General features: G+C 46.5%; 1 protein-coding gene across 1 annotated transcript in view; it reads right to left on the reverse strand.

Moving 5' to 3' along the window:
• Positions 1 to 13556, reverse strand: part of MEI1 (meiotic double-stranded break formation protein 1) — a 95890-nt gene that overhangs the window by 37555 nt on the left and 44779 nt on the right. Inside the window, exons 15-18 of the mRNA XM_003905610.4 lie at positions 11113 to 11224; positions 6331 to 6391; positions 3840 to 3937; positions 1570 to 1738 (exon numbers count right to left, since the gene is read on the reverse strand). Coding sequence (XP_003905659.2) covers positions 1570 to 1738; positions 3840 to 3937; positions 6331 to 6391; positions 11113 to 11224 — 440 coding nt within the window. The remainder of the gene's footprint in view (positions 1 to 1569; positions 1739 to 3839; positions 3938 to 6330; positions 6392 to 11112; positions 11225 to 13556) is intronic.

Here is a 13556-nt window from a genome sequence, read left to right on the forward strand (position 1 = left end):
TCACTGGATGGACTTCTAAAATGTTATGCTAAGTGGAAGAAGCCAGACACAAAAAGTCACACTTTGTATGATTCCATCTATATGAAATATTCAGAATAGGTAAATCCAAAGAGTCAGAACAGATTGTTGGTTGCCAGGAGCTGGGGAGGGAGGAGGAATGGAAGTGACAGCTTTGCAGTGATGGAAATGTTCTAGAACTAAATGAAGGTGGTGGTTGCACATTTTAAATTAATACTAAATACCACTGAATTGTTCACTTTAAAATGGTCAAGCTTATGTTGTGTAAATTTTACCTCAATAATTTTTTTTTTTTTTTAAGACTGAGTCTCACTCTGTTGCCCAGGCTGGAGAGCAATGGTGAAATATTAGCTCACTGCAACCTCTGCCTCCCAAGTTCAAGTGATTCTCCTGCTTCAGCCTCCTGAATAGTTGGGATTACAGATGGTCGCCACCATGTCCGGCTAATTTTGTATTTTTAGTAGAGACAGGGTTTCACCATGGTGGTCAGGTTGGTCTTGAACTCCTGAACTCAGGTGATCCACCTACCTCGGCCTCCCAAAGTGCTGGGATTACAGGTGTAAGTCACCGCACCTGGCCAATAAATTATTATTAATTTATTAACTTATTTATTTTTTGGGACAGAGTATCACTCTGTTGCCCATGCTGGAGTGCAATGGCACGATCTCGGCTCACTGCAACTTCCCCCTCCTGGGTTCAAACAATTCTCCTGCCTCAGCCTCCCAAGTAGCTGGGATTACAGGCACCCACCACGATGCCCTTTTAGTAGAGATGGGGTTTCACCTTGTTGGTCAGGCTGGTCTCAAACTCCTGACCTCAGGTGATCCACCTGCCTTGGCCTCCCAAAGTGCTGTGATTACAGGTGTCAGCCACCGCGCCTAGCCCAATAAATTATTTCTTAAAGTTTAAGAAAGAACAGTCCTTTTATTTTTATATCCTTTTTGAGATGGAGTCTCACTCTGTCACCCAGGCTGGAGTGCAGTGGCATGATCTTGGCTCACTGCAACCTCTGCCTCCTGGGTTCAAGCAATTCTCCTGTCTCAGCCTCCGGAGTAGCTGGGATTGTAGGTGTGGACCACTACGACCAGCTAATTTTTGTATGTTTTGTGGAGACAGGGTTTCGCCGTGATGGCCAGGCTGGTCTCGAACTCCTGACCTCAAGTGATTGGCCCACCTTGGCCTCCCAAAGCACTGGGGTTACAGGCGTGAGCCACCATGCCCAGCCATGATTTTTAAAATGTAATAAATTGGATAGTAATGATTAAAACCAAAGTAAACTGAAGTTTTTTTTCTGTGCACAAACACCACCCTCAAGGATAGCAAGGAATACTCATTGGCTTTCCAGGCCTCTGTCTCTCAGCACAGTGTCTACCCACCTGTTCTAACCCCCTTCCAAGATACGAGCCTCTCAGGGACACAACCCATTTCTTACTTATCCCTGTGTCCCCAGTGCCCAGCATCAGGCTTGGAGGGATGCCTCTGTGAATACTGAACTGAACTGCTGATGAAGGTCCCAAGACCCACCACCAGCCATCACTTTTGTGCACTGACCTGTCCTCGTGGATGTAGGCCAAGTAGAAGAGTAGCAGGATGCAGTACTGTCTCTGGCGAGCAGCTCCCTCCATGTACTGGCGATCAGACAGGAAGGCAAGGCTTTCAGGGCTCCTGCTGCTTATCTGGGGCAGCCCGTGCTGTAGGAGCTCAGACACTGCAGAGAGTTCTAGGGAGGGAACAAGTAGAGGAAAGCCACACAGAGAACATAGAAGAACAGGTAATCAGCACATTAGTACCTACTACATGCAGAGTACTGCACAGGGCAGCAAGGGTAAATGCAGTATAGAAGGAAATAAGGAAATCAGAGGCTCCTCTTCCTTTGAGCAAGGTTCAGCCTACCAGGAAAGACTAAAGTTAACAAGAGGAAGGACATGGATATGTCTCAAAAATTAACATTCATTCTTTTTTATTTCCTTTTTTCTTTTGACAGAGTCTCACTCTGTTGCCCATGCTGGAGTGCAATGGCACGATCTCGGCTCACTGCAACCTCCCCCTTCTGGGTTCAAGCAATTCTCCTGCCTCAACCTCCCAAGTAGCTGGGATTACAGGCGCCCACCACCATGCCCAGCTAATTTTTTGTATTTTTAGTAGAGATGGGGTTTCACCATGTTGGCCAGGCTGGTCTCGAACTCCTGACCTCAGGTGATCCACCCACCTCCACCTCCCAAAAACATTCATTCTTTCATTCATTTGACATATGTTCATTGAGTGGTTACTACTCTTAGGACAGACTGTGAGATCCAGGCCCTACCTCCAAGAACTGGCAGCTGATGGGAAGAGACATATAATGAGACAGGCACTTGCAGGACATGTGGTCAGCACCATATTGAGGAGGGAGTGACTCAGATCGCCTGGCATGGGGAAGGCAAGATCAAAGAGGAAGAAACTGTGGGCTGGGTGCCGTGGCTCACACCTATAATCCCAGCATTTTGGGAGGCTGAGAAGGGCAGATCACCTGAGGTCAGGAGTTCAAGACCAGCCTGGCCAACATAGTGAAACCCTGTCCCTACAAAAATACAAAAATTAGCCGGCCATGATGGCGGGTGCCTATAATCCCAGCTACTTGGGAGGCTGAGGTGGAAGAATCACTTGAACCCAGGAGGCAGAGGTTGCAGTGAGCCGAGATGGCACCATTGCACTCCAGCCTGGGTGACAAGTGCAAAACTCCATCTCAGAAAAAAGAAAGAAAGCTTTGGGAGGTCAAGGCGGGCGGATCACGAGGTCAGGATGGAGACTATCCTGGCTAACACAGTGAAACCCCGTCTCTACTAAAAATACAAAAAATTAGCCAGGCGAAGTAGTGGGCCCCTGTAGTCCCAGCTACTCGGGAGGCTGAGGCAGGAGAATGGCGTGAACTCGGTGGGGGCGGAGCCTGCAGTAAGCCAAGATCGCACAACTGCACTCCAGCCTGGGTGACAGAGCGAGACTCCATCTCAAAAAAAAAAAAAAAGAAAAAGAAAGAAACAAACAAACAAGCTGTGGAGGGTGAGGAGAAAAGAGGCAGCGACAGGAGAAAAGAGAAAAGGAAGTGAGGTGTTCAGAGGCCCGAAGGCATGAGAAGACATGCCATGTTTCCATTCAGTGTGACTGGACAGTCAGTGAATAGATGTGGGGTGTCAGCAGCTGGGGAACTATGTGATGTAATCTGTAGCTGGACTGTGAAAGACCTTTAAGCAAATGCCACTTAAAGAAGTGGGACTTTATCCTGAGGGCAGAGATTTCTAGATTTCTTATGAAAACGGTTTCATAAAAGAAGGAATATTTTAATACCAAAGAATAGGAAAGAAGAACAGGCATGGTGGCTCAAGCCGGTAATCCCAGCACTTTGGGAGACCAAGACAGGAAGGAAGGGAGGGAGGGAGGAAGGGAGGGAGGGAGCGAGCAAGGGAGGGAGGAAGGAAAGAAACACTACTTGAATGAATGAAGAAACAGAACACACTATTCATGCTATAGTGAACACTGGACTCCTGAGGCCTGGTATGGGGATGCTGCAGAGGCGACTGTCAGGAAGAAGGAACTGGACTTGATGGACATGAGGATCCTTCTCAACTCTAAGGTGCCAGGAGCCTTGGGTTCCATCATTTTACAGTTCTATTATTTCACATCCCTAGGAATCAACCTATAATAGTATCACTCCGATTCCTCTGGACAGCCTCAAGCAAAGAAATCTCATGCCTGTACTAACTCACTATCTAGTCAATCAGCAAGGCACCCAGACTCTAAAGACCAGCACAGGCCACATGAGTGGTCAAATTGTAGCATCTTACCTTCTTCAGAAGGTGGTCCTGTCTTCTCTGGAGCTGAGAGAAGGTTGAGGCACATATAGTAGAGGAAATTGGAACACACCTGGTTTAGGGCTGAGTGACTTAGGGAGAAGAAGAAAGAACAGAAGAGAAGACATTGCTACTTTGACTGGGAGAGCATTATCCCTGCCATATGCCTGGGCACCACTGCTTTGTGCCAGAGGCTAGTGAAATTCTAGCCATGGCCATGGCAGAAGACGTCCTAAGGTGGCTATGAAAAGTAAATATGGGGCTGGGCACAGTGGCTTATGCCTGTAATTCTAGAACTTTGGGAAGCCAAGGTGGGTGGATCACCTAAGGTCAGGAGTTTGAGACCAGCCTGGCCAAAATGGTGAAACCCCATCTCTACTAAAAACACAAAAATTTGGCCAGGCACAGTGGCTCATGCCTGTAATCCCAGCACTTTGGAGGCTGAGGCAGGCAGATCACGAGGTCAGGAGTTCCAGACCAGCCTGACCAACGTGGTGAAACCCTGTCTCTACTAAAAATACAAAATTAGCCAGGCGTGGTGGCACACGCCTGTAAACCCAGCTACTCAGGAGGCTGAGGCAGGAGAATCACTTGAACTCAGAAGGCAGAGGTTGCAGTGAGCCGAGATAGCGCCATTGCACTCTAGCCTGGGCGACAGAGGGAGACTCGGTCTCAAATATAATAATACAAAAATTTGCTAGGCGTGGTGGCAGGTACCTGGAATTCCAGCTACTCGGGATGCTGAGGCAGGAGAATTGCTTGAACCCAGAAAGCAGAGGTTGCAGTGAGCCGAAATCGTGCCATTGCACTCCAGCCTGGGTGACAAGAGCAAGGCTCTGTCTTAAAAAAAAAAAAAAAAAAGTAAATATGGAACCTGCTGCTTCAGCTGTAACTTGGACACCTGGCCCATATAGGCAGTCACTAAAAATTTACTGAAAAAATATGAAGTGGGGGCTATAAGCTCCAATTTAATAAAACATACAAATAAAAAAGTGCCCCTAGGCCAGAAAAGGGCTGAGGAAGTACTAGAAAAAGCAGCAGCAGCTGAACCCCACATGGGCAGTCAAGGAGTACTTCCAAAATTTTGACTTTCAATGCAGGTGGGTCCTTGTATTCTCTCCTAAATGTTGGATGGTGTATTCAGTATTATGGAAGGAAAGCTGGGCACTGCATTGTAGCCAGCTTGTAGGCTGGGGGAAGTAACAAATTAATCTTCTTAGTAAATACAGAAACAGGGGGCAAATCATAAATGAGAAGGTACAGAGGCTGCTCTAGAAATCTAACAAGACAGAGACTGAGGCAGCAACCTCTACTTTAACAAGAGAGTTTCTCCTCTAGAATTGGAGAGCTGGTAGAAACTAGAACATGACAGGCACTGCATCCTTTCCCCTTTGAGGTCCTCAATTTCCTCAGTGGTCTCACTCTGTCGCTCCGGCTAGAGTGGGGTGAGATCATAGCTCACTGCAGCTTTTTTTTTTTTTAAGATGGAATCTCACTCTGTCACCCAGGCTGGAGTGCAGTGGTGCTATCTCGAGAAGCTCACTGCAACCTCCACCTCCCGAGTTCAAGCCAATCTTCTGCCTCAGCCGGAGTTTCCTGCTCAATCCGTCCAGTTTCCTCATTTAAATGAGAGGTTAAACAAATGATCTCTGAAAGCCCTTCCAGTTTTGGGGGGCATTTTGGACAGAGAGAGACAAGGTCTCACTGCCGCTTTGACCTCCTAGGCTCAAGGATCCTCTCGCCTCAGCCTCCTGAGTATCTGAGACTAGAGGTGTGTACCACCAGGTCTGGCTAAAAAAAAAAAAAAACACTTTTGTGGCCAGCCATGGTGGCTCAAACCTGTAATCCCAGCACTTTGGGAGGCCAAGGCGGGCGGATCACCTGAGGTCAGGAGTTCGAGACCAGTCTGGCCAACATGGTGAAACCCCATTTCTACTAAAAATACAAAAATTAGCCAGATGTGGTGGCAGGCACCTATAATCCCAGCTACTGAGGTTCTGAGGCAGGAGAATTGCTTGAACCCAGGAGGTGGTTGTTGCAGTGAGCCAAGATTGTACCACTGTACTCCAGCCTGGGTGACACAGCAAGACTCCATCTCAAAAATATATATATATATTTATAGAGACTAGGGTCTTGCTATGCTGCTTAAGTTGATCTTGAACTGCTGTCTTCAAGCAATCCTCCCATCTTGGCCTCCCAAAGTGCTGGGATTACAGCCATAAGCCACTGTGCCAGGCCTCTCCCAGTTTTGATGTGACAGGTACCCATCCAAGTATCACCAGGCATAAGATCCTTACCAGGCAAGATTCAATACAACCTACAGAAGCATGTTCAGCTTATTGCACCAGATGCTGAGCAAGGCAGACACTATGTCAACACCACCATGAGCTCATGACTAAAACACACCAGCCAACAATTCCCACTTGTCCCGTCAAGAAGGACATTGGCCCCTTGGCCACTCAATCTTGCCTGGGACCACACATACCTCAGACCACTGCAAAACCTGGCCTTCAGCTCCAGGGTCAGTCGTATGAAGGATGAGGCAGCTTCGGAGAAGTGGGAATAAAGCAGAAGCAGTTTAAACCAGACTTGTCACAGAGAGTCCCAAGCCTGGGTGGTATCAAAAAGCTCTGGTTTTAGAGTTACACAGACCTGGTTCAAAATGTGCTCCATCTCTATCTGGCAGTTTCACTCTGGAAAGGTTTTTTAACTTCTCTGAGACTCAGTTTTGATATTTGTACCTCACAGGCTGCTGTAAAGCTAAGTAAGATAAATGCATGGAGAACATCTAACAAGTACTTGACTCAAAGTAAGTGCTGCAATAAGTGCTCATTTTCTTCCATTCTGAATGATCCTCCATTACAATTTGGGACATTTGACAAGGACCTAGGAAGGGCACATCTGCTCCTTCTATCCCTTCTTCCAGTTTCATAGAAAACAATCCAGTTTCAGATGCAGAAAGAACAGGAGTAGTTACTATTTTATTCTCATCTCTAAACTGTCTGTTGAAAGCAATTGGTTCTCAGAACAGGGGTCCAATAACATTATCTTTCCTTTTTTTTTTTTTTTTTTTTGAGACGGAGTCTCACTTTGTCGCCAGGCTGGAGTGCAGTGGCATGATATCGGCTCACTACAACCTCCGCCTCCCGGGTTCAAGCGATTATCCTGCCTCAGCCTCCCAAGTAACTGGGACTACAGGTGCGCACCACCACACCCAGCTTAGTATTTTTAGTAGAGACGGGGTTTCACCATGTTGGCCAGGATGGTCTCAATCTCTTGACCTCATGATCCGCCCACCTCGGCCTCCCAAAGTGCTGGATTACAGGTGCGAGCCACTGCGCCCAGCCTTTTTTTTTTTTTTTTTTTTTTAAGATGGAGTTTCACTCTTATTGCCCAGGCTAGAGTGCAATGGCATGATCTTGGCTCACTGCAACCTCCATCTCCCAGGTTCAAGCAATTCTCCTGCCTCAGCCTCCTGAGTAGCTGGGATTACAGGCATGTGCCACCATGCCCAGCTAATTTTGTATTTTTAGTAAAGACAGGGTTTCTACATGTTGGTCAGGTTGGTATTGAACTCCGGACCTCAGGTGATCCGCCCACCTCGGCCTCCCAAAGTGCTGGGATTACAGGCGTGAGCCACTGTGGCCTGGCCAGCAGTTTCTGCCTTAGCTGTTGACCCTGGCCCAGGCCCTTGTGCTTCTGGCTCCTCCCAGTCTCCCCAGTAAGGCTTTCAGCCAATACTAAACTCTGTTCTGCCTTCCCTGGGCCACTGTAAAGCAGAATCCTAGATAAAGAAGACTCAGAAGCTCCCATTTTACCAGCCCCTGAGTTGGGAATAATCTGTATTTTATCCTGGGGCTAAAGCAGCTGATAGGGAATCCCTCAGGGTTTCACAGCAACTCTCTGGGGCAACAATTTAACCCATGACTTCCCCAGGGAAGGGGCACCAAGCTTCCCTTCCAGATGCGCTCCTCTTGGCCCAATCGCTCAGGGATCCAGAGTTTCTCCACCCTCCTACTCCAGGTCTCCATACCATTCCTGGCTGGCAGTGCCTGCTTCCCTCCTCCCTCTTGCAGGTTGAGCCTCTAATCCTGTGCTACCTGGCTTTATGCTGCACAGATCTCCCTATAGATCTCACAGCCTTTTTCTACATCCCCTATTCCCCACCACTGCCCCCAAGAGATCTACACTTGCCTCTCATCCAGTGCCCCAAGACTACCTCTTGGGTCCTGAAGTATGGCAGGCAGGAAGAATGTTAGAAGGAAGGGAAGAAGTGTGTATCAGTTATCACAATGGCTGAGGGATGCAGTCTTCAGGAAATCTATATAATCATCTCGTTTAATTCTCACTATTATCACCATGTTCTAGCTAAGGACACTGGAGATAAGAAAATTAATTTATGCAATCTCAATACACAAGTTAAGAGCGGTGAGAAGAATTCCAACTCATATGGGCTAACAACCACAGTCTCTCTACTGCTTCTTCCTATGAGCAGCTAATCAGATGTGTTTCCAATCCTAGGGGGTAGAAAAATCCTTCCTAATTCCATGTTCCCCTCTACTCATACCCCTGTTTCTCACCTTCCCCTCACATGAAACTTGTCAAAAGAGTTGTGTATCCTGTCTCTACTGCCTCATCTTGCACTCATTCTTTAACTCACTCTGGTCTGTCTTCCATTCCAACCACTCCACAGAAACTGCTCTGGCCAATGTGGCCAAAAGCTGCCATGAAGCCAAGTTCAATGGACATTTTTAAACTTCATCTTACTTGACCTCTGGGATGCATTTCACACTCCTGACTACTCCCCAATCCACAAAACTCTCTTCATTTGGCTTCCTTAATGTCATACCCTTCTGGTTTCCTTCCTCCCTCTCCAAATGCTCGTACTCTCCTCCTCCTGACCATTAAATGCTTCTCTCTTAATTTTGTCTTGACTTCTTTCATCATTTCATTTTACACACTCAACTTTGAAGAATCTCACCTGATCCCCACTGAGGAGTCAGCCTCACAAGGACAGGGGTCTGTTTTGTTCACTGCTAAATCTCCAGCTGTAGCATGATATGTTGCATGCAGTAGGTGCCCAATATTTGTTGAATGAATGAAAGGCTGGATGCTGAAGATTTCTATACCTGTATCTAAATCCCAGATCTCTCCCTTGTCTTCAGACAGTCAATTACCCACCTAACATCTTCACTGGAACATCTCACATTCACCCTGACCCAAACTGACCGTATCCTCTACTGCCTCCCCAAACCAGATCCTCCTGCAGTGAGCCTTCTCTCAGTTAACACACCACCATCCACATAGAAGGCAGCCAGAAGTCAGGCATTACCCTGCACTGTTGCCTGTCTTTCAAGCCCTACATCCAACTATTCCATGCCCCAACACTACCTTAGTTCTTACCACCAACCTGAGTTAATCCAAGAGGCTGAGATACATGCCTCCAATCTGCCTCCCTCTAACTCATAGTCCACACAGCTCCAAGAAAGATCTTTCTGAAACAGAAATCTGAAATGTTGCTCCACTTCTTTAAAACTCAACAAAACTCCTAGGATAAAATCCAAATTCCAGGCCAGGTGTGGTGGCTCATGTTTGTAATGCCAACACTTTGGGAGGCCAAGGTGGCTGGATCACCTGAGGTTAGGAGATCGAGACCAGCCCGGCCAACATGGAGAAACCCCCATCTCTACTAAAAATACGAAATTAGCTGGGCATGGTGGCACATGCCTGTAATCTCAGCTACTCGGGAGGCTGATGCAGGAGAATCACTTGAACCCGGGAGGCAGAGGCTGTGGTGAGCCGAGATTATGCCATTGCACTCCAGTCTGGGCAACAAGAGCGAAACTCCGTCTCAAAAAAACAAACAAAAAAAAAAAAAAGGCCAGGAACAGTGGTTCACACCTCTAATCTCAGCACTTTGGGAGGCCGAGGTGGGCGGATCACGAGGTCAAGAGATCGAGACCAGCCTGGCCAAGATGGTGAAATCCCATCTCTACTTTAAAAAAAAAAAAAAAATACAAAAATTAGCCAGGTGCAGTGGCAGATGCCTGCAATCCCAGCTACTTAGGAGGCTGAGGCAGGAGAATCACTTGAATCAGGCGGGGCGGAGACTGCAGTGAGCTGAGATCATGCCACTGCACTCCAGCCTAGGCGACAGAGTGAGACTCTGTCTCAAAAAAATAAATAAATAAATAAGAAAAAAAATCCAAATTCCTCACAAGGCCAAAAAGGGCCTACTTGGCTGAGCCCTGGCTGCCTCTCCACAGTAGACTTGTTCCACAACATTTGTTGCATGCCATGTGACAAGAATAAAAGAAAAAACATTAAATTATAATGATAAGAGTCAAATATAGCTCAGAGATTAAGAAAGCATGTTCTGGCCAGGCGCAGTGGCTCACGCCTGTAATTCCAACACTTCGGGAGGCCGAGGCAGGCGGATCATGAGGTCAGGAGATCGAGACCATCCTGGCTAACACGGTGAAACCCTGTCTCTACTAAAAAATACAAAAAATTAGCTAGGCATGGTGGCAGGCACCTGTAGTCCCAGCTACTCGGGAGGCTGAGATAGGAGAATGGCGTGAACCCAGGAGGCAGAGCTTACAGTAAGCCGAGTTCGTGCCACTGCACTCCAGCCTGGGCGACAGGGCAAGACTCCATCTCAGAAAAAAGAAAAGAAAAGAAACCATATTCTACAGCCAGATTCCCTGGGTTTGAATCCTGGGCATACCACTTATAGTGTGACCTTAGGCAAGTTACTTAACCTCTCTGAGATTCAGTTTGCTTATCAATAGAATGAGTATAATCATAATAGAAAATTCCTAGGGTTCTTCTGAGGACTAAATGAGTCCATACATGCAAAGCACTTAAAACAGTGTCTCACACACTGTAAGAACTTAATTGTTAGTTATTATTAACAACTAGTCACTAACATTACTAAAAACTCTCAGCTAATTTTTCTTTAATCTTTTTGTAGAGATGGGGTCTCACTGTATTGTCCAAGCTGGTCTCAAACTCCTAGCCTCAGGTGATCCTCCCATCTGGGTCTCCTGAAGCACTGGGATTACAGGCATGAGCTACCACACCCAGCCCCTTTAATGACTTTTGATTGCTGCCTGTTACTTCCTTTCACTCAACAGTGGACAGAGGATACAGATTCTGAATGAATTAGTAAATGTGCACCCACAACTTATGCTCTCTTTGAATACTCTCTGAGCACTGCCTAAGGTGCTTGCCTCTCTCCCAACCTCCACATTTGCCTACTGCCTACCAAGCTTCTTGGAAAACTTCTCCTTCATGTGGGGAACGATGACAAAGAGGCTGTGTAGAATTGAGAGGAAAACTTCCATCAAAGCTGGGTGGGTGGTCTGCTCCAAATGTCTCTGCAAAGAACCAGGAGAGAGAACATAGCCCACCAGGATTGAGTCTCTGAAGAAGAAAAGGCATCAGAGAAAACTCTCATCAAATCTAGCAACAGTAGATTAACTCCTTTCACTTGAAAGACACAAGAAAAGCTAGGGAACTTAAAGTCCAAACCTACATCTAAGGCTTGGATCACCTAATAGATTGCACTAGATACTTTATCTCTTTGGGCCTCTGTTCCCAAAAGACTAAAATGGGAATAACAAGATATCCCTCCCAGAAACAAATGTGGTCTGGTGCGTAAAAACTGCTTTCTAAACCATAATGCAGAGTGACTCTCATGTTTCTATTACTATAGTAATAATAATAATATAGTTAATAAGCTGCCTTCATATTTGTTATTTGGGGGGGGGGGTTGTTTTTTGTTTGTTTGTTTTTTGTTTTTTGAGATGGAGTCTCTGTCACCCAGGCTGAAGATCAGTGGTGCAATCTTGGCTCACTGAAACCTCTGCCTCTCAGGTTCAAGCGATTAGCCTGCTCATGCTCCTGGGCAGCTGGGATTACAGGCACGCACCACCACGCCCGGCTAATTTTTGTATTTTTAGTAGAGACGGGGTTTCGCCATGTTGGCCAGGCTGGTCTTAAATTCCTGACTTCAAGTGATCCACCCGCCTCAGCCTCCCAAAGTGCTGGAATTACAGGCATGAGCCACTGCACCTGGCCTGTTATTATTATTTTTAAGGCTGGTCAAGTAAAGCAGGGGGAATGAAGAAGAAACAAAGAAATCTGTAACTGGTTGTGATCAATTAGTTGTAAATACCATTGCACTCAGACCAGCCTTCAGGTAATTCTCCAAGAGTCATGAGGCAGTCTTATGTGGTAGACACAGCTCTGAATTAGGAAAAAAAAAAAAAACAAGGTTCTAGTTCAGGCTCTGTACATAGCCACCACAATGTGCCCCTGGGTAGTCAGTCACCTCCTCCCTTCCCTGAGTCTCAATTCCCTTTCTGTAAACAGCTGGGTCCTCAGAGGCATTGTTCTTGTTGACACCTTTCCTTTCATTTTTAGAGCAAGTTTGGTTTTTATTATTATAAAAGTAATATATGCTCTTTAAAGAAAATGTGTAAAATACAGAAAAGTAGAAAGAAAGAATAATACAATAATTCTATGATCTTCTAGATTTAGCTCTAACACTTCAAAAATCTAGGAGGAAGGCAGGGCAGGTTAGTAAACTGCCATGAGTTGCCCAAGTCTTACTGTTAGTGGGTTAAGTCAGGGCCACAGTCCAGGGTCTCTGACCACTACCTCCTGCAGACTCCAGCTCAATGGCTTCTTCAAGGAAGAGAACCTCACTCGTGCAGAGCCAGAGGTGCCTCCCTGCTGCCACCTACTGTTCCCAGTAGATGGTTAGGAGTTGCCCTTTCCTGACTAACAGGTACTCCTCACAGGCTCACAGGATGCCCAAACCTCAAGCAGGAGAGGATTCATCCAAGGTTACCCAGAGTCAGCAGCTCTTGGCCCTGCTCTTCCCACCATCTCAACCTCAGGTCAATTCAGAATGAAGCTCTTCAGGATCAAGCCTCTCTTCAGAGTGGTCATCTCTCATTTTACAGAACACACATACATGTTCCTTATTAACACTTGGATAACAGACATTCACTGCTGCTCATTATTAAAGACACAAGAAAAGCTAGGGGACCTGAAGCAATAGGTTCAATCTCAGCACCATTATGGGCTTGCTTTATAACTATAGAAATATGACAACCTGGCCGGGCGCAGTGGCTCAAGCCTGTAATCCCAGCACTTTGGGAGGCCGAGATGGGCGGATCACGAGGTCAGGAGATCGAGACCATCCTGGCGAACACAGTGAAACCCCGTCTCTACTAAAAATACAAAAAACTAGCCGGGCTAGGTGGCGGGGGCCTGTAGTCCCAGCTACTCGGGAGGCTGAGACAGGAGAATGGTGTAAACCCGGGAGGCGGAGCTTGCAGTGAGCTTAGATCCAGCCGCTGCACTCCAGCCTGGGTGACAGAGCGAGACTCCGTCTCAAAAAAAAAAAAAAAAAGAAATATGACAACTTTATCTGTAAATTAGGGCAAATTATAGCATCCATCTCCTAGGGCCATTGTGAGAACTAAATCCGGCAGTGAATATTAGGCACTTATTGCTCCATAAACTTACCAACTTACTATTTTATTATTACTGCTTTCTATTTTTTCTTAAGAGGAACCTGTTAGTTTCATAATGAAACACTACATTTTATTTTTAGAACAAAGGAAAGGTAGCAGCAAGAATCGCACTGCTGAGGCCCCCAGAGAGTTCCTTTGAGCAGTCACTGCCTTATGCCTCTGA

The sequence above is a fragment of the Papio anubis genome, chromosome 16 (assembly GCF_008728515.1).
Source record: "Papio anubis isolate 15944 chromosome 16, Panubis1.0, whole genome shotgun sequence".
NCBI lineage: Eukaryota > Metazoa > Chordata > Mammalia > Primates > Cercopithecidae > Papio > Papio anubis.